Source organism: Mustelus asterias, chromosome 5 (assembly GCF_964213995.1).
Source record: "Mustelus asterias chromosome 5, sMusAst1.hap1.1, whole genome shotgun sequence".
Classification (NCBI taxonomy): domain Eukaryota; kingdom Metazoa; phylum Chordata; class Chondrichthyes; order Carcharhiniformes; family Triakidae; genus Mustelus; species Mustelus asterias.
This window is the reverse complement of record NC_135805.1, coordinates 14,660,358-14,679,493: the sequence shown is the minus strand read 5'-3', so window position 1 is coordinate 14,679,493 and position 19,136 is coordinate 14,660,358. Positions and strand designations below refer to the sequence as shown.

At 44.6% G+C, this 19,136-nt stretch overlaps 1 protein-coding gene across 1 annotated transcript in view; it reads right to left on the bottom strand.

Annotated features, from left to right (window-relative positions):
* Positions 1–19,136, bottom strand: part of acbd3 (acyl-Coenzyme A binding domain containing 3) — a 74,674-nt gene that overhangs the window by 28,287 nt on the left and 27,251 nt on the right. The window contains exons 2-3 of the mRNA XM_078212208.1: positions 14,786–14,927; positions 6,550–6,690 (exon numbers count right to left, since the gene is read on the bottom strand). Coding sequence (XP_078068334.1) covers positions 6,550–6,690; positions 14,786–14,927 — 283 coding nt within the window. The remainder of the gene's footprint in view (positions 1–6,549; positions 6,691–14,785; positions 14,928–19,136) is intronic.

The window sequence follows — 19,136 nt, the reverse complement described above, 5'->3', positions numbered from 1 at the left end:
GTTGGGCCTGCTTCGAATCTGTCATGAGATTCGAAAAAAATAGATTAAATCCACCTAGTCTGCACATCTTTGGACTGTGGGAGGAAACCCACGCAGACACGGGGAAAATGTGCAAACGCCACACAGACAATGACCCGACCCAGGAATTGAACCTGGGTCCTTGGCGCTGAGACAACAGTGCTAGTCACTGTGCCAACGTGCCGAGCCTTCTTGTGACACTAATAGATAAACTTTAACTTTATACAAGCTCCATCGCTTTATTCTCATTGGAACGTCACATGGCACCAAAAACTCCCACCATTTTTGGGAAGAGCCTGAGAGAGCACAATGGGTCACGAATTATCAGCTTCTTTTCTCCCCGAAACACGGCAAGCTATTTTCTTTGTGTTTTACATCTCCAGCTCTAAATGTTGTTGCTGCAAAGTATTTGCTAGTCATGGTGCTCCCAGGACTGTTACAGATCTTTTCAGGCAGAACACGTAAAGAACTTCTTTCCAAAGTTGTTTTCTCCAGAATCTTCTGATTTTCCAGTTTCTCAGGTGGCTGTGACCATTGTTTGGCACCTCTCGGTCGCCAGATTTTGTGTGGCGGCAATTACAATTATTTATTCTCCTGTCAGGTGTCTACAATGCCATCGGACCTTTCCCACTTTGTTTTGCTTTTGGAGTGACTGCAAATGTGATCTGACCACCTCATCGCCAGTTTTCTACACGGTGGTTTCAAACACTAGGCTGCCTGGTTGCCCACGCAAATTGTCGATGACATTAAGAGACCGACTGTGTGACGTCACTAAAGTGCCCTGCTCCACTGCAAAGTTGCTAATGAGGAAACACTGGAAATAACATGAAAACACAACACCCATTAGCTTTTAACGATTTCTGTACTTGAATCCTTAAACTTTCAGCTCATCCACAATTCCTAACTTGTTACCATTTAGAACACTACTCCTTGTGGTCAACTACCACAAAAGCCAACAAGACTCGGCACGTTGGCACAGTGACTAGCACTGTTGTCTCAGCGCCAAGGACCCAGGTTCAATTCCTGGGTCGGGTCATTGTCTGTGTGGCGTTTGCACATTTTCCCCATGTCTGCGTGGGTTTCCTCCCACAGTCCAAAGATGTGCAGACTAGGTGGATTGGCCATGCTAAATTGCTCCTTAGTGTCAGGGGGGCTGGCTGGGATAAATGCGTGGGGTTGCGGGGGTGGGATTGTGGTCAGTGCGGGATTGTGGTCAGTGCAGACTCAATGGGCCGAACGGCCTCCTTCTGTACTGTAGGATTCTATGATTCCCCGAACCTCAATCTTCATTCTCAGTTAGAATTTTAAATTGATGACCTCTCAATTTCAGACTCCATGGAATGTTCCCAACGAGAGAATCTTCTGAAGGGCTAATACGGAGAGCCAACTCGGAATAGCCAGCCATGAGTAAATAAGGAGAAACTGTTTCTCGGGGTAGAAGAGTCATCAAGGAGCGACATGGGGAAACTTTTTATACATCCAGTTGCTGTGATCTGGAGTGCACTGTCTGAAATGCAGATCCAATATTAACATCCAAAAGAGAACTGGGTAAACGCTTGCAAGAAAATAAATTTGTAGGGCTGTGGGGAAGATGACAGGAAGTGGAATTATTTGGACAACTCTTACCAAAGAGGTGGCTCAGTTATTCAAGGGCCAAACAGGCCTCCTTCTGCACTGTTTAATTCATTCAATAATGGTCAAAATTTCGATTGAATCTTCCATGCTGCACTGGAAATCGACACAGCCTCGGCCAGTTATTATTTCAGTCTCTGGAGGTGGGAACTGATGATCGGGCTGGCATTTTTTTTTTGTCCATCCCTAGTTGTCCTGGATACAACAGACTGGCTTGCTAGGCTACTTCAAAGGTTCTGTTAAAAGTCAACAGCGTTGCTATGGGAACTGACGTCATGTACCATGGCAAGGACAGCAGCTTTTCTCAGTGAACCAGCTGACTTTTTATCATTATCCATAGTCATTTTTTTATTGATATCAACTCTTTTTGACTTTATAGAATTCTCAGCCTACCAAAACTTGATTCAAATTCTGAAACTGTCCCTGGGAGGAGGGTGGGGAAAATCATAGTTCTGAAGAATATTTGTCCAAGGGTCTGGATCGCCTATTCATTAATGCAACCACTATACCTGTGCAAGTCTCTCTTCACAATGAAGAGTTGCCCCATTCTTGGCATCATCCTGGGGAAATGCCTTCTATGGCTTAAATACCCCATCAATAATGCCGCGCAGATGCACACTTTGTAAAACTCATTCATTGGATGTTGACTTCACCAGCGTTTATTGCCCACTCCTAATTGCTCTCAAGATAACAGTGTTAATCTTAATCACATACAGCAGTTCTGTAGGTACATAGGCTGTAACTCAACAGAATTGAGCAGTACTCAACTTTTTCATCTTCCCTCTGCTGACCCATCAACCCAAGGGAAATGTTCCCCTTTCTCAGTGGCTTGTAGTCTCTTCCAGTCAGGCTCACTTTGATCCCTCCACATGGTATCAAGAAATGGCTGAAGGTACCTATTTTTGTGCTGCATACTGGAAAGACTACAGGCCCCAACAATACTTTGGCAGTAGCATCAAACACCTCTGCTGCAGAATTAAATGAACTCTTGGCCAAGCTGTTCCAGTACAGCTACAACACTGGCATCTACCCAACAATGTGGAAAATTGCTCATTATGTCCTGTCCATAAAGTAGACATCCAGTTACGACCCAGCCTACTTTTGATCATCAGCAGATTGGTGGAAAACGTATTGCTGACAATGCTATCAAGCAGCATTTACTCAGCAATAACCTGTTCGTGGACACTCAGTTTGGGTTCTGCCAGGGTCACTCAGCTCCTTACCTTGGTTCAAACATGGGCAAAAGAGCTGAACTCTTGAGGTGAAGCGAGTGATACCCTTGACATCAAGACAGCATTTGGCACAGCATTGCCTCAAGTAGCCTGAACAAAACTGGAGTCAATGGGAATCTGGGTAAAATCCTCCACTGGTTAGATTCATAACTAGCAATATGAAGATGGCTGTGGTGGTTGGAGGTCAGTCATCTCAGTACCAGGACATCACTGCAGGAGTTGCTCAGGGTAGTGTCCTAGGCCCAACTTCAGCTGCTTCATCACAAGGTCAGATGTGGTCAGTTTGCTGATGATTGCACAATTTTCAGCACCATTCGCAACTCCTCAGATACCAAAGCTCTGTTCATGTGCAGCAAGATCAGGACAGCATTCAGGCCTGAACTGATAATTAGCAAGTAACGTCTGCGCCTCGCAAGTCCCAGGCAATGACCATCTCTATCACAAGAGAACCCAAACATCTCCCCTTGATATTCAATGGCATTGCCATCACTACATCCCAATCAACATCCTGGGGATTACCATTGACCAGATACTTAACTTGACCAGCGATATAAATATTGTGACTACAAGAGCAGGTCAGAGGCTGGGAATTGTGTGGCAAGTATTTCACCTCCTGAGTGCCCAGAGCCTGTCTATCATTTACAAGGCACAAGTCAGCGATGGAATGCCCTCCACTTGCCTGGATGAGTGCAGCTCCACTACAAGAAGTTCAGTACCAAGCAGGACAAGTAGTCCACTTGACTGACAACCCATCGATCACAAACATCCATTTCCTCAACCACAAACCCACAGTAATAACACAGAAGAAACACCACCACAGCTCACCAGGGCTCTATCAATCTGTGACCTCTGCCACACAGGACAAGGGCAGCAGATGCATGGGAACGCCACCTGGAAAATTCCCGTCCAAGCCCCAGGCCATCCTGACTTAGAACTCTATTGTCTTTCTCCGCTAAGTCAAAATCCTGGAACTCCCTTCCTAACTGCACAGTGGGTGTTCCTACACTGATGGATTGCAGTGGTGCAGCAAGGCACCTTCTTATGGGCAATATGGGATGGACAATGGACGCTGGTCTAGCCAACAACACCCACATCCTGGGAAATAATTTTTTGAAAGCTCTTTCATCTTTATCCTTTCTGGTTACTTGTTGGATGCAATAATGACGATCGCCATTTTCCATTGGTTCTTTAGCCCTCAGTTTGTGTTATTTAGTTTTCCAGATTTTAAACAATTGTTGGATCTAAAACAGTGACTGATGCGGTTTTAGATGACTGGCAAATGAACCATTGCACTCCAACTTGGAACAGTTAATATCATTCATTAATGTTGTTCTTGCATAGATGACTCTGCACATCTTTTGTACGCTGCTAATGATGATGTTCTAAAATGGCTGGAATTACAGGTCTTATCTGATATGCTAAATAATAATGAGTCTGCAGAGCACCTCCTTGATCTGACTGCCACTGTTTGGTGGCCACAGTGTGGCACAGTGGTTAGCACTGCTGCCTCACAGCACGAGGGACCTGGGTTCAATTCTGGTGACTGTGTGGAGTTCGCACTTTCTCCGTGTCTGCGTGGGTTTCCTCCGGGTTCCTCCCACACTCCAAAGATGTGCAGGTTGGGTGGATTGGCCATGGGAAATGCATGGGGTTATGGGGATAGGATGGAGGAAAGGGCCTGGGTAGGATGCTCTTTCAGAGAGTCAGTGGGCCAGATGGCCTCCTTCTGCACTGAAGGGATTCTATTTTATGGATTCATCTTAATGAACTCTCCAGTACATCACACAGAGGGCAAGACAGTGTGAAGGCTGGAAGTCTGAAATATTTACCAGGACATGATTAGGTTCTTAATACTGTCACACCTCACCACTTTTCTCCCCTCCTTATAATGAAATGATACAACCAGCAACATTAAGTTGCCCAGTCTGGCGCAAACTTAAAAGATGTTTATTATAACTAGTCGATCATGGCCCACCATAGCTATTGATTAAATAAAATCATTGAGAATACAGGCTTGCTGGCAAGGCCAGTATCTATTGCCTATCCCGACTTGCCCATGATAAGGTAGTGGTGAGCCACTTTACGGTAGCACAGTGGTTAGCACTTCTGCTTCACAGCTCCAGGGTCCTGGGTTCGATTCCCGGCTCGGGTCACTGTCTGTGTGGAGTTTGCACATTCTCCTCGTGTCTGCGTGGGTTTCCTCCGGGTGCTCCTGTTTCCTCCCACAGTCCAAAGATGTGCGGGTTAGGTTGATTGGCCAGGTTAAAAATTGCCCCTTAGAGTCCTGGGATGCTTAGGTTAGAGGGATTAGCGGGTAAATATGTGGGGGTAGGGCCTGGGTGGGACTGTGGTCGGTGCAGACTCGATGGGCCGAATGGCCTCCTTCTGCACTGTAGGGTTTCTATGATTCTATGATTTCTGAACCGCTGCAGTCCTGGTGAAGGTACACCCATTGTGCTGTTAAAGAGGGGCAAGAAAGGATGATTTGTGTTCTTAATTCTCCTGACTCCCCAATTTCTGTTTTGAATGCTTCTTGCCACTGGAGAAAGCAACCTGTCGTGCGCTGCCTCCAAAATAGTTAGGTAACTGCCCCTAAGTGGAAAACTGCCACATCAAAATGTTATAATTAAGAAAGCTAATTTGATGCAGGAGGGTAGCTGACCAAGGTGTTGGCTGTGTATTAACATCACACTCGCTGAAAGGTACAGGGAATGAAACATCTGCGCCACTCCAGCGACGCAGACATCCCATCAAATAGTAAAACAAACGGGAGGTTTGACAGCTTAATGTATCATTTATTTTAATTGGACAAGTGAAAACAGACAAAAGAACTTGAATTTCTAGAGCGCCCTTCATGAATCTAGAATATCCCACAGCACTTAACGGCCACTGAAGTATGGCAAAGTGTAGTCACTGCGGTAATGGAGGGAATCATGGCAGTCACTGTGCCCAAAGCAAGTACCCAAACAGTAATGCGATATGACCTGTTTTAGTAATGCTGTTTGAGGAATAAATATTTACCAGGCGCTGAACTCTCCTGCACATTTTCATAATAGTGCCATGGGATTGTTTACATCGGTCTGAGGTGGCAGATGGAACCTGTTTAACCCAAAAGATGCCAATTTTGACAATGCAGTACTGCACAGGGAGTTTCAGCCTAGATATCTGTGTTCAAATTTCAGAATTTAGCACTTAAATCCAAAACCTTCTGTCTTAGGTGGGTGCATTAACCACAGAACACAGTGATTAGCACTGCTACCTCACAGTGCCAGGGACCTGGGTTCAATTCCGGCCTTGGATGACTGTGTGTGGAGTTTACACACACTCCCCGTGTCTGCGTGGGTTTCCTCCGGGTGCTCCAGTTTCCTCCCCCCACAGTCCAAAGATGTCCTGGTTATGTGGATTGGCCATACTAAATTGCCCTCTAGTGTCCCAAGATGTGTAGGTTAGCGGGATTAGTGGTGTTTGCTGAGTAAAATGCTGTCAGAAGTCGGTGCAGACCTGATAGAATCTCTGCAGTGCAGGAGGAGGCTATGAACACTACAGATACCATGTGATAGAATGGTTCAGAGAAAGACCTGGACTGCTGAGATCGAAGCTGTCCATTGCAAGCCGGAAGCCCCTTATTAATTCACCATCATGTAAAGACAGGCAATACTTCTCTTACCTCTTCCTTTCTTGCTCCTCCTTCTCTATTTTATGGGATGTGACATATGGTTCAAACAGATTGCAGCATTTGTTCAGCAGCTGGACGAATTCTACCATGGCATTTTCTTTCTTCATGTTCCCCAGGGTAGTCCATTCTCTTCTGATGAGAAACATTAGCACAATGAGGAAAGCAATCATGCACTTTTATAGCTCATTACCATATCGCAAGCATTCCAAGTTGCTTTGAACATAGGAGGATATTTTAAACTGCAATCACTTAAGCTATTGGCTACACTGCAAGATCCCAAACCCGCACGATGACTGACCAGCTAATCTGTTTTCTGTGCTGTTAATTGAGGAATGCGACCCAAATGCAGCCTGATCCAAGCTGCTTTAACATTTTAACTGAATTATATGTCAATTAGTTTGGAAGGGGAATTTAAGCTTCTTCTCGTTCTTCAAAATAGTGCCACACGTGATCTTCAAGAACCATATGATCTACAGAACAGGCATTTTGTTGAACATCCCATCTAATGGACGCACTGCTAGCAACGCAACAGTCACGTCCTAGATCATGTACCAACCTGAAGGACAGAGTATACGACAAGTAATAATGGGGGCTTGTGAAAAAGGCACAGCAATAAAAATAGGTGATTTTAATCTACATATAGATTGGACAAATCAGACTGGCAAAGGTAGCCTAGAGTATGAGTTCATAAAAGCGTTTTTGGGAAATTTATCAAAGCAGCACCAGAGGGCAAGCTTTTCGAGATCTGGCATTGTGAAATGAGGCAAGATTAAAGATCTCTAGTAAAGGCGCCTCTAGGTAGCAGTGAATCAAAGGTTACGGGGAGAAAGCAGGATTAGGCTATTGAGTTGGACGATCAGCCATGATGGTGATGAATGGTGGAGCAGGCTCGAAGGGCCGAATGGCCTCCTCCTGCTCCTATCTTCTATGTTTCCGTGAATATAACATGACAATTTTGTGTTCACTTTGCAAGAGAGAGCAGGCTCCAAGACTAGTGCTTTGAACTTAAGGCAATTATGAGGGTATGAAGACAGAGCTGGCTAAAGTGGACTGGGAAATTAGGTTAAGGAAGAAGTCAGTCGAGATATAGTGGGAGACATTTAAGGAGATATTTCATTACACTCAAAGATACATTTCAGTGAGAAAGAAAAACTCTTGGGGAAGGACGTACCATCTGTAATTAACTAAATTAAAGAAACTATCAAAACGAAAGAAAAAATATCCAATAAGATTAGTGGCTGAATAGCCATAAATGGGTCATTTTAGAGTTGGCGAGATGTAATTAGTGGAGTGCTGGGGTGTCAATTATCTGCAACTTGGATGATAGGACCAACTGGATGTTTGCTAGGTTTGCTGATGACACAGATAGGTAGGAAAATAAGTTGTGAAGGGGTCGTAAAGGGATTTGGATAGGTTAGGTGATGGGGCAAAAATTGGCAGATGGAAGTTATAATGTGGGAAAATGTGAACTTGCCCACTTTGACAGGAAGAATAAAAAAAGCAGTATCTTATTTAAATGGAGAGATTGCAGAACTCTAGGTACAGAGGGTGCCCTGGTATATGAATCTCTAAACGTAAGAACACAGTACAGCAAGCAATTGAATGATGTTATTTATTGCAAGGGGAATGGAATATAAAAGTAGGGCTGTTTTTGCTGCAGTTGCATTGGGTATTGGTGAGTACACAGGGGACAGTGTACAGTTCCAGTCTCCGTATTTAAAGAATGTAAATGCATTCAAAGCATTTCAGAGAAGCTTCACAGCTGATTCTGAGGGGGCAAGACAGGGTGGGTGCTGAGGGGATGCTTCCTCTTGTGGGGGAATCTAGTACTAGTGCAGTTTCAAAATAAGGAGGCTTCCATTTAAGAAGAAATTTATTCTCAGAGGATCATTAAGACTTTGGAATTCACTTCCCCAGAGAGCAGTAGAGGCTGGGTTATTGAACATATACTTGGCTGAGTTAGACATATTTTTGATCCACTGGTGTGTCAGGGGTTATGGGGGACAGGCAAGAAAGTGGAGTTAAGGACACAAGAAGCTTGGAGATCACATCACCAACCTGAAGAGACTGGGAGCCCCTGAGAATGGCATGGGAGAGTACCTGTTTGACAGGCTCACCCTGGGGGAGAGTGACTGAACTGAGCGCAGGGGATAAGCTGTTGTATTTGTATACACAAGTTAAGACCAGCCCCAATCTTATTGAATGACGGAGCAGGATTGGTGAATGGTTTGCTTCAGCTCCCATTTTTAGTGACCCAAAGGCTCGGTTATGCTGTTCTTTTTAAAATTAGTGTGAAACGAAAGAAAGAATTTGATTGTGGATCATCCTACACAGCAAAGAATAAGGAATACAGGACGCTCGTGTTTGTGGTGTGAGGAATACCCAGTCTCAAACGGATAGGAATAAAGGCCCTGCCATCCCGTGTTTCTTAGAGCTTAGGGAAGGGTGGTCGTTTCTAAATTTATTTTTCATGCAATGTTTGTACTACTAGCAAGGTCAGAATTTGCTGCCCGTTCGTAACTGCTTTTGAGAAGGGACAGGTGAGCCATCCTTTAGAACTGCTGCTGTCATCTGCTGCAGACACACCCACTGTGCTGTCGGGGAAGGAGTTCCAGGATTTTAACCCAGTGACTGTGAAGGAACGGTGATATATTCCCAAGTCAGGGTAGTGCGAGGCTTGAAGGGACACTTGCAGGTGATGATGTTTCCATGTATCACTGCCCTCCTCCCTCTCGGTGGTTGAGATTGTGGGTTGCGAAGATGCTGTCAAAGGAGTGTAGATCAGGCTTGTCCAAGGGACCTGATAGAGGTTTACAAGATTATGACAGGCTTGGATGGAGTGGATCGTCAGTCTTTTTCCCCAAGGTCGAAGGGTCAATTATTCAGGGGCATAGGTTGAAAGTTAGAGGGGGCAAGTTTAAAAGAGATGTAAAGGGCAAGTTTTCCACGCAGAGGGTGGTGAATGCCTGGAACGCACTGCCGGAGGTGGTGGTGGAAGCAGATTCTATAACAACGTTCAAGAGGCATCTGGATAGATACATGAATAGGCGTGGAATAGAGGGGTATGGACCACATAGAGGCAAGAAAATGTTAGATTAGAGAGGCATTGTACGTTGTACAGCCTGGGAGCTGAAAAAGCCCCTCTATTCAGCCCCCATGAGGCAGTTTTCAAAACTCCTGGGGACCAGCTGAGTATCAGTGCAAGATTCGGACCTGCTCATCCAATCACAGGCTGCTTCTTTCCCGTGTTTGCTACTGATAGGCAGACTAGTGAGCCTATCAGCAGCAAATCAAGGAATGAAAAGTCAAAGGTGGGTGTGTGTGTGTGAGTGAGCAGGCCAGGGAGGGCAAAGTCGCTTTGGTCCAGCAAATACAACCTTCTGTCCTTAAAATACAGCTCAGATACTGTGCACAAAGGACATATCCATTCAAACTGGACTCTGCAGTACAGCAGGTTGGCAAGGTTGGATTTCTGCCTGATTGAGATAGAGTACTCCCCACACCACAAGCACAGTGTCTCGAGTTTTTTTTTAAATTCTTTGATGGGCATCGCTGGCTGGGTCAGCATTTGTTCCCCATCCCCAATTATCCTTGAACTGAGTGGCTTGCTGGGCCATTTCACAGGGCGTTGAGAGTCAACCACATTGCTGTGGGTCTAGAGTCACACGTAGGCCAGACAGGGTAAAGATGGCAGATTTCCTTCCCTAAAGGACATCAGGAACCATGAGGGTTTTTACAACAACCGATTATAGTTTCATGGTTCCCATTACTGATTTTATTGATTGAAGTTAAATTTGAACCCAGCTCTCCAGAGCATTAGCCTAGATTGCTGAATAGACTAGTGACATAAACACTACACCATCATCTCTCCCTTATTCCTTACTCTTTGCTGCATACGATCCACATCATTTCTGCTGTTTCACACTAATTTAAAACAAAAGAACACATGCAAAAGCCCCATGTTTCCCTGGGCAGCTGCTGCCTTCTTGTTTGGTGAAATTAGAACAGGGGATTCCTACAGATGAATTAAATTTTGCAAGATCCCCGACTGTAGTATGAAAACCACTGTTGTTGGGAAGGCACTGAGGATAGGTGTTGGGATCAACCCATAGTCTACCCATACAAAAGTCAATTTTGAACAGTTCCCCATTCAGCATTCACCCCACACAGCACTGAAGCAACACTGCAATATACTGAATCAAGTATTACGAATGCCAGAACACTCGCCTGAAAAAACAAAACGCTGGAAATACTCAACAGTCTGGCAGCAACAAAGTTAATGTTTCAGGTCAGCGATCTGAGATGTTAAATCTGTTTCTCTCTCCCCAGAGGAATCTATTGTTCCAGGACAGGAACTATTCAGAAATGTGGCAATGAAACCTGCCAGTCTGCGCTGCTGTTGATGCTCCACACAAGCTTCTCCCCTCCTATCGCATTCACCCATCAGTATAACCTATTCCTTCCTCTCCGTGTTCAGCTAGCCTTCCCTTAAATACACCTCTTGTTCATTTCAATCCTTCACTGCAGTAGTGAATTGTTCCACATTCTAACCACTCCTTGGATAACAATGATTCACCCGAATCATAGAATCACTACAGTGCAGAAGGAGGCCATTCTGCCCAGAGTCTGTACTGATCACAATCCCACCCAGGTCCTATTCCCGTAACCCCACACCTTGCTAATCCCCCTGACACTAAGCGTCAATTTAGCATGACCAATCCACGTAACCCGCTCCAGGAAACTGGAGCACCCAGAGGAAACCCACGCAGACATGGGGACGATGTGCAAACTCCACAGAGACAATGACCCGAGGCCGGAATCGAACGTGGGTCCCTGGCGCTGTGAGGCAGAAGTGCGAACCACTGTGCCACCGTGCTGCCCCTAAACTCCTGATTGGTTTAATTTGCGGAAATCTTCTGACGTTTAGTGTTGGACTCCCCTACAAGTGGAAATATTTTTGCCACATCTACTTTAACAATTTCCTTTATAAATTTAAAGATCTCTATCAGGTCACCGATACACAAGCAAAATATGACAGATGCTGGAAATATTTTGCAGGCCAGGCAGCATCTGTGGAGGGAAATAGAGTTGAAATGCTTCAGATTTCCTCATCAGTCCTGATGAAACCTCATCTCAACCTTTTTAAGTTTTAAACCCAAAATATCAACTCTGTTTCTCTCTCCACAGACACTAGGTGGCCTGAGTATTTGCAGCATGGTCTGTTTATTATTTCTATCAGGGCACCTTTCAGCCTCAGTAGTGTTTTTGATGATTATAACCTCCAATATCTGACATTGCCCCTTCAAAATTAAGATTTTGAGCATCGCTAGAGTTTGATTTTTGTCCTACAATGCACTCCCTGAGTACCTCAGTGGCAACCTCGATCCTGTGTCCATGCATAGTCGGATTTTGACTAGTAACACTCTGAATAAAGGCTGAACAAAACAAACACAAACTGTTGTTCAATCATAAGGGTGCCACAGTGGTTAGCACTGCTGCCTCACAGCGCCAGGGACCCAGTTCGATTCCTGTCCTCGGGTCACTGTCTGTGCGGAGTTTGCACATTCTCCCCGTGTCTACGTGGGCTTCCTCCGGGTGCTCTGGTTTCCTCTCACATTCCAAAGATGTGCAGGTTAGGTAGATTGGCCATGCTAAATTCCCCCTTCGTGTCAGGGGGACTAGTGGTCGACGCAGATTCGATGGGCCGAATGACCTCTTTCTGCACTGTAGGATTCTATGATTCATAATTACAGTATCAATATACCAAGCAGTGAGTGCCAGGATTAGAACATTTACAGATACTTTATCAATGCACAAACAAATGCATCATTCTTTTTCTTTTACAAAATGTCTTTTAAAAGATTTAAGACACTCACTTATCAATTGAAACATGCTTGGCCATGTTAATAATTTGTTTTTGAAATAAAATTGTTTTATTAGGCATAAGCAAGCTTCAATTGATCCAAAAGATAAGGTCTCCCAAGCACTGAGTGCTTTGCCTGTTACTGAATCGGTTATACTGAAATAGTCTCCTTTAAAGATGATGGAACTTGAATGAAGCAAGATAATGGAGATGATTTTTCTCCTCTACGATAATGGGGGCTCTCGCCTCTGACACGCTGAATACAAGCAGTGTTCAAAAAGAGTTACAAAAGGAGCTGAAAGAGCATATTGTATTCTGGATATTTTGGTCCTGTGAAAATTCCCAGCAGTCAAACAGCCATTCAGTACATCGGAGCATTCCAATATCTCTATCTCCCTTCCCATTCCCTCCTTTCCCCATGGATTAGTTGGTAAATTCGCAGCTACAGCCAAATTGCTCAAGTTAACTGTCAAGTTGATGACAGAAGTGATCTTATGATGCATGCAAAACACAAATGAAAAGGAAAAGCCAAAGAAAATTACTTCAAAACTGCAAGGATTAATGCATGGGAACACAGGCTCAAACAAACAGAAGACTAAACACAGGAGGAGGTGGTGGTGGTTGTGGAGGGGTCCAGGGAACTGGAGGGTCTATCTGGACAGATGAACGAAAGTTAAAGTTTATTTATTAGTCACAAATAGGCTTACATTAACACTGCAATGAAGTTACGGTGAAAATCCCCTAGTCGCCACACTCCGGTGCCTGTTCGGGTACACTGAGGGAGAATTTAGCACGGCCAATGCACCTAACCAGCACATCTTTGGACTGTGGGAGGAAACTGGAGCACCCGGAGGAAACCCACGCAGACACTGGGAGAACGTACAGACTCCGCACAGTGACCCAAGCCGGGAATCGAACCTGGTTCCCTGGTACTGTGAGACAGCAGTGCTAACCACTGTGCCGCCCTTTAATTTGGTTTTGAAACAGCCTTCGTGTGTATTTATCTTGTGATTCTGAAGAACAGTGTCAACATTTATTATAGGAAGAGTTGAGCAGCTTCTAGAATGCATTGTACAGCAATAAGATGCACAGGGCTGTGCACAGTACCAAAGTAAGTATGCTGAGGAGATTGCAATAGAAAAGGTTTGTGCATTGCACAGCAGAAGATCAATACTTTCATAAGATAATAGAATGGCTCCCAACTTGGAAACGTACAAGTAGAAACCCTGCTCCTCTTCATACAATGACATGGAGTCTTTATGCCCACTGAAAGGGTAGACAAGGCCTTTGCTTCAACACCACTCTTCTAATAATGAAGCACTCCCATGGCACTGCACTGAAGTGTCAGTCTAGATTATGTGCTTAAGGCCCAGAGCTGGACTTAAAAACCATCAAACAATTGACCAGGGGATATATATGAGACTGCACAGAGTCACAAGTAAGCAAAGATGTTATATAAAATGCAGTAACAGTCACCAGGTCAGCCTGCATCAGCAAGAAGTCAAGCATAGAATCCCTATAATGCAGGAGGAGGCCATTCAGCCCATTGAGTCTGCACCAAGAATAATCCCACCTAGGCCCTATCCCCATAACCCCACATATTTACCCCGTGAATCCCTCTAACCTTCGCATTCCAGGACACTAAGGGCCAATTTAGCACGGTCAATGCACCTAGCCTGCACATCTTTGGACTGTAGGAGGAAACTGGAGCACCCGGAGGAAACCCACGCAAACACGGGGAGAATGTGCAAACTCCACAGAGTAACCCAAGCCAAGAATCGAACCCAGGTCCCTGGCGCCATGAGGCAGCAGTGCTAAACACTGTGCAACGACTTGAGATTTACATAGAGCCTTTAACGTGGTAAAGCACCCAAGGCATTTCACAAGAGCATTAACAAAAACTGATTGAACAAAAGGAAATATTGGGACAGATGATCAAAAGCTTACGAACAGAGGCAGGTTCAAAGGTGCTTCTGAAGAGAGTGTGTGTGTCATGACCATTAATGGTGAAAATTACAACTATGCAAGTGGCTAGAATTGGAGGAATTCACAAACCAGAGCAAGTTAGGATATTTTTCCGACTTACAGTTCAGTTCTCACGCATGGTCCTATTCTAAATGTTACGCTGCCTCAACCCCAAGGTTCATTATATCTTCAGCATTTCCCACTTCCCTCCCCATCAGATTTCCAGGGTTGACTTTTGTTAGTTCAATACTGTAGGTCTGAAATCTGGTTTGATCTGTATGACCGAGTTAGAGGAACCAAAAAGGAACATTCTTGCTTTTAAGAAACATTAACGAACACCAGAGTTTGGAGTGTACGGGTCTGAAATAACCATTCCGAACTGAACTGGGTCACAATTACCTCCTATCATTGCCAAGAACATCAAAGAAGCCAACTTCAGGACACGAGTCAGGACTGTAAGGACCAACTGTAATCTGTTTATGCAGAGCGACAAACTTCAGTTTCTCTTCATACGTGGGGTGGAAAGCTTTCCCGTCTTTTTCTGTAATGGAAAGACACACGGTTAAGATTTTTCTTTTATGCTCCTAATCTTACTCATAAATCAATGGGCCTGCCCACTGCTTCACTTACACCCTGGCCTTCGCTGATTACTGAAGTTCACAACAGTACAAGGAACAGTCTTGTTGGAAGCTCAATGTTGAGTATTGTTTTGCAGCTGAGCAGGGTGGTGACAGTACTAGAGTCTGCCCTGGTTCCACAAACAGCAGTTGGTTCCCATTGTGCCGCATCTATGTTTACCAAGCAGAAGTTGGACACGTTCTCACGGAGGAAATGCTGGGGGAAAGAATGATAAGAAGATTTGACTGATTCCTTTCACCTTCACTGCAGGTGCCAAGATAAATATGACCTTTGATTGCATTTGCTTGCCACTGCTCACTACGGAGCGAGAAAGAGCGGAGAAATGCACCCAAGCTCAGTTAGTGGCACATACAGACAGGTGGATGCAAGTGACGGGTCCAGAGGCATATGTTGGAGTATTGTGAACAGTTTTGGCCCCATATCTAAGGAAGGATGTGTTGGCCTTGGAAAGGGTCCAGAGGAGGCTCACAAGAATGATCCCTGGAATGAAGAGCTTGTCGTATAAGGAACAGTTGAGGACTCTGGGTCTGTACTCGGAGTTTAGAAGGATGATCATAGATAGAAATCATAGAAACCCTACAGTGCAGAAGGAGGCCATTCGGCCCATCGAGTCTGCACCGACCACAATCCCACCCAGGCCCTACCCCCACATATCTTACCCGCTAATGCCTCTAACCTACACATCCCAGGACTCTAAGGGGCAATTTTTTAACCTGGCCAATCAACCTAACCCGCACATCTTTGGACTGTGGGAGGAAACCGGAGCACCCGGAGGAAACCCACGCAGACACGAGGAGAATGTGCAAACTCCACACAGACAGTGACCCGAGCCGGGAATCGAACCCGGGACCCTGGAGCTGTGAAGCAGCAATGCTAACCACTGTGCTACCGTGCCGCCCTACGAGGGGGGGATCTTATTGAAACTTACAGGATACTGCGAGGCCTGGATAGAGTGGATGTGGAGAGGATGTTTCCACTAGTAGGAAAAACTCGAACCAAAGGGCACAACCTCAGGCTAAAGGGACGATCCTTTAAAACAGAGATGAGGGGGAATTTCTTGAGCCAGAGTGTGGTGAATCTGTGGAACTCTTTGCCGCAGGAGGCTGTGAAGACCAGGTCACTGAGTGTCTTTAAGATAGAGATAGATAGGTTCTTGATTAGTTATGGGGAAAAGGCAGGAGAATGGGGATGAGATGAGAAAAATATCAGCCATGATTGAATGGCAGATCAGACTCGATGGGCCGAGTGGCCTAATTCTGCTCCTATGTCTTATGGCCTTATGTTTTCCCCTGTACAGTCAGAGATCTTGGTGATAACAATCACCCCAATAATCACATTCTGAAACACATCCAAGTGTGAGTTTAAAGTCTAAATTCACCGTAACAATGTTGTTGATTGTGCATGAGCCCAAAATCTCTGGACAATTGTCGCATGCTGTTTTTCTGTCTTAATACCACTTTCTACTTCTCCACCATTCTCACATTCTCCTTCAGCAGGTTTAAAGGGAGCAGATAGAGAAGACTGGGAGAAACCATTCTCACTGTGAGAGGTCTATGAAGGAGCAGAGTCTCAACTTTCAGCCAGACTTCAGAGTGAAATTAGGAAACACTTTAACATGCACAGGGTAGTGGTTTGAGACTGCACTACCCCAGCAATCTCTCCAACATGAATCACCATCCGGAACACAAAGATAAACCAGTGTAGATCCAGAGTACAAATACAGTATCTAACAAGATTATTTTTGATATGTTGAATAGTTTCGATATATTGAATAATTTCCAAGGTCAGTACTGAGATTTAATACAATGCCTAGGAGCAATTTTCTTGAAATATTATTGATTTAAAAACACATTCATTCTGGAGATATGGACTTTTCTGGAAAGGTAAGGTGGTCTTTACTGCCCATCTTTGGCTGATAGAAAAGTGTGATACAACCTTGCGAAGACAGTTTAATGTTTTTCATGGTATTTGGGAGATGCTGGCAAGGCCAGCATTTGCTGCTCACCCCTTATTGCCCATGAACTGAGTGGCTTGCTCAGCCATTTCAAGAGTCAACCACATTGTAGGCCAGGCCAGGTAACAACAGCAGATTTCTTTCCCTAAAGGGCCAGATGTGTCTTTTTTTTACAATTGCCTGGGATGGTGACCATGAAACAAACTTTCAGTTTCAGATTTTATTAAGTGAATTTAACTGCCACCAGCAGACGTGGCGGGATTTGAACCCGTGTCCCCAGAACACTAACCTCGCCATCTGGGTTACCACTGTGCCAACATCTCCTCTCACTCATGCTGGAGTCACATTACAGCTTGACCTAGTAAGGTCATTAGAAAACCAGTTGAGTTTTTTTTTTCAATTCAACAGCCTCAGATCACAGAGTTTTATTTAAGCCCAGTTCAAATTCTCAAACTGAGACGGCACAACTTGAAGGCTCGTTTGCTGGATTAAGTGTTAGTTGTGCCTCAGTGGTGGCACTCTCATCTCAGAGTCAGGTGGTTATGGGTTCAAGTCTTACCCCAGAGACTTCAGCAAAAATATTGCGCTGACACACCAGTTCCGTACTGAGGAAGTAATGGAATGTTGGGGGTACTCTCTTTCAGATGGAGACTTTAAACAGAGATCCTGTCGCAAACCCCCCACACTACCAGGCACAACATAAATGCAAATTAAACTACTGACTCACTCACTAAACCACTCCCAATCCTGAGTGTCCCTCTGCTGTTCAATCAATGTTTACAGAACCAGGAAATAAAACCAGACTATTCACATAAATCGAGAGCAAATCATCGGAGTTCAGGATTGAATTCAAACATCCAATTCATCCGGAGACCCCAAGAACAAAGGTTCCACAATGCAATTGTAAAATTCATTTATGAATAGCTTTTGCTAATCCTTAAAAAAAAGGATCAGATTATCAAAAGACACTGAGCCAAACACTTCTGAATATAGAATGGAGCCATTGACGTGCCACGCATGATGTTCTATAGACAGTTAAGCTTTGAATATACAAATTCATCCGGGGGAGGAAGGAAGAAGAAAAAGAAATAAATTATACCAAAGTCTGGCATTTTAGAAGACAGTAAAGACAAAATGTGCTCTTAAAATGGAGAAGGGTAGTGTGTCAGGGATAACTGGATCAAGGTGGGAAAACATCACCCGGCCTCCATTTTATATTGATATGTTCTGTCATTTTCATAACAGTTTTACATTTATATTATTAGGCAGTCCTTGGGGATTGATGATAACTTGCTTCCATGTTAGTTCAATGGGTTTGAAGATGGCTGCCAAGTCCAATGTGCCATCTGCAGACTCTACCACATGGAGAGTCGATGGTGTTGGATGAGGACAGCTCGATAGGTTGCTTGAATGGTTGTACGTTCTCTCCAATGCCTTGCCTTTCTATTTGCATGTTCCCAGCAAATCTCTCTGCGTCCAGCGCTTTCCTGAATGAATCTTTTGCCACTCAAGTCTGAAGCGGGGTGGAGGGGCACAGGAGATGTTTCACCTCTTCAGGCATGCTTTAAGGGCACCCTGATAGCATTTCCACTGTCTTCCAGGGCTGAGTTCAAAGTAAAGCAGTTGCTTTGGGAGTCAGGTGTCAGGCATGTGAACAACATGTCCTGCCCAGCGGAGCTCGAATTATTAGTGTCTAAATACTGACCATATTGGCTTGGGCGAAGATGCCGCTGTTAGACTGCCTTTGGCCACTTGGAGAAGGCGTTTGAGGAGAATCTTTGTAATAACTTTGTATTTATAGTCAACTGTTGGAAGTACAGCAATTTGGGAAGCAGAGCTGATTGGAACACGAAAATGTTCTTATACATGCGAGACAGGCTGAATAGCCCCCTTGTGAGCTTATAAAATCCTCTGAATCTACTCAAGACTGGGGTTTAGGGAGCTGGGAGACAAATCTGAGTTATGTGTCACCACTGACGGAGAACTTTATAATTTACATTGCAAGCCCCACTCTAAAATCAGAAACAGAAGGTGTTCATTTGGTGTGTTATTCCTATACTGTCCAATTAGTCCCAATCCCTGGCTCTTCCCTCCAGAGGTGGACGCAAAAATTTTAATGGTAGAGTGGGAGCTTGGAAGATTCAGACAGGGTAAGAG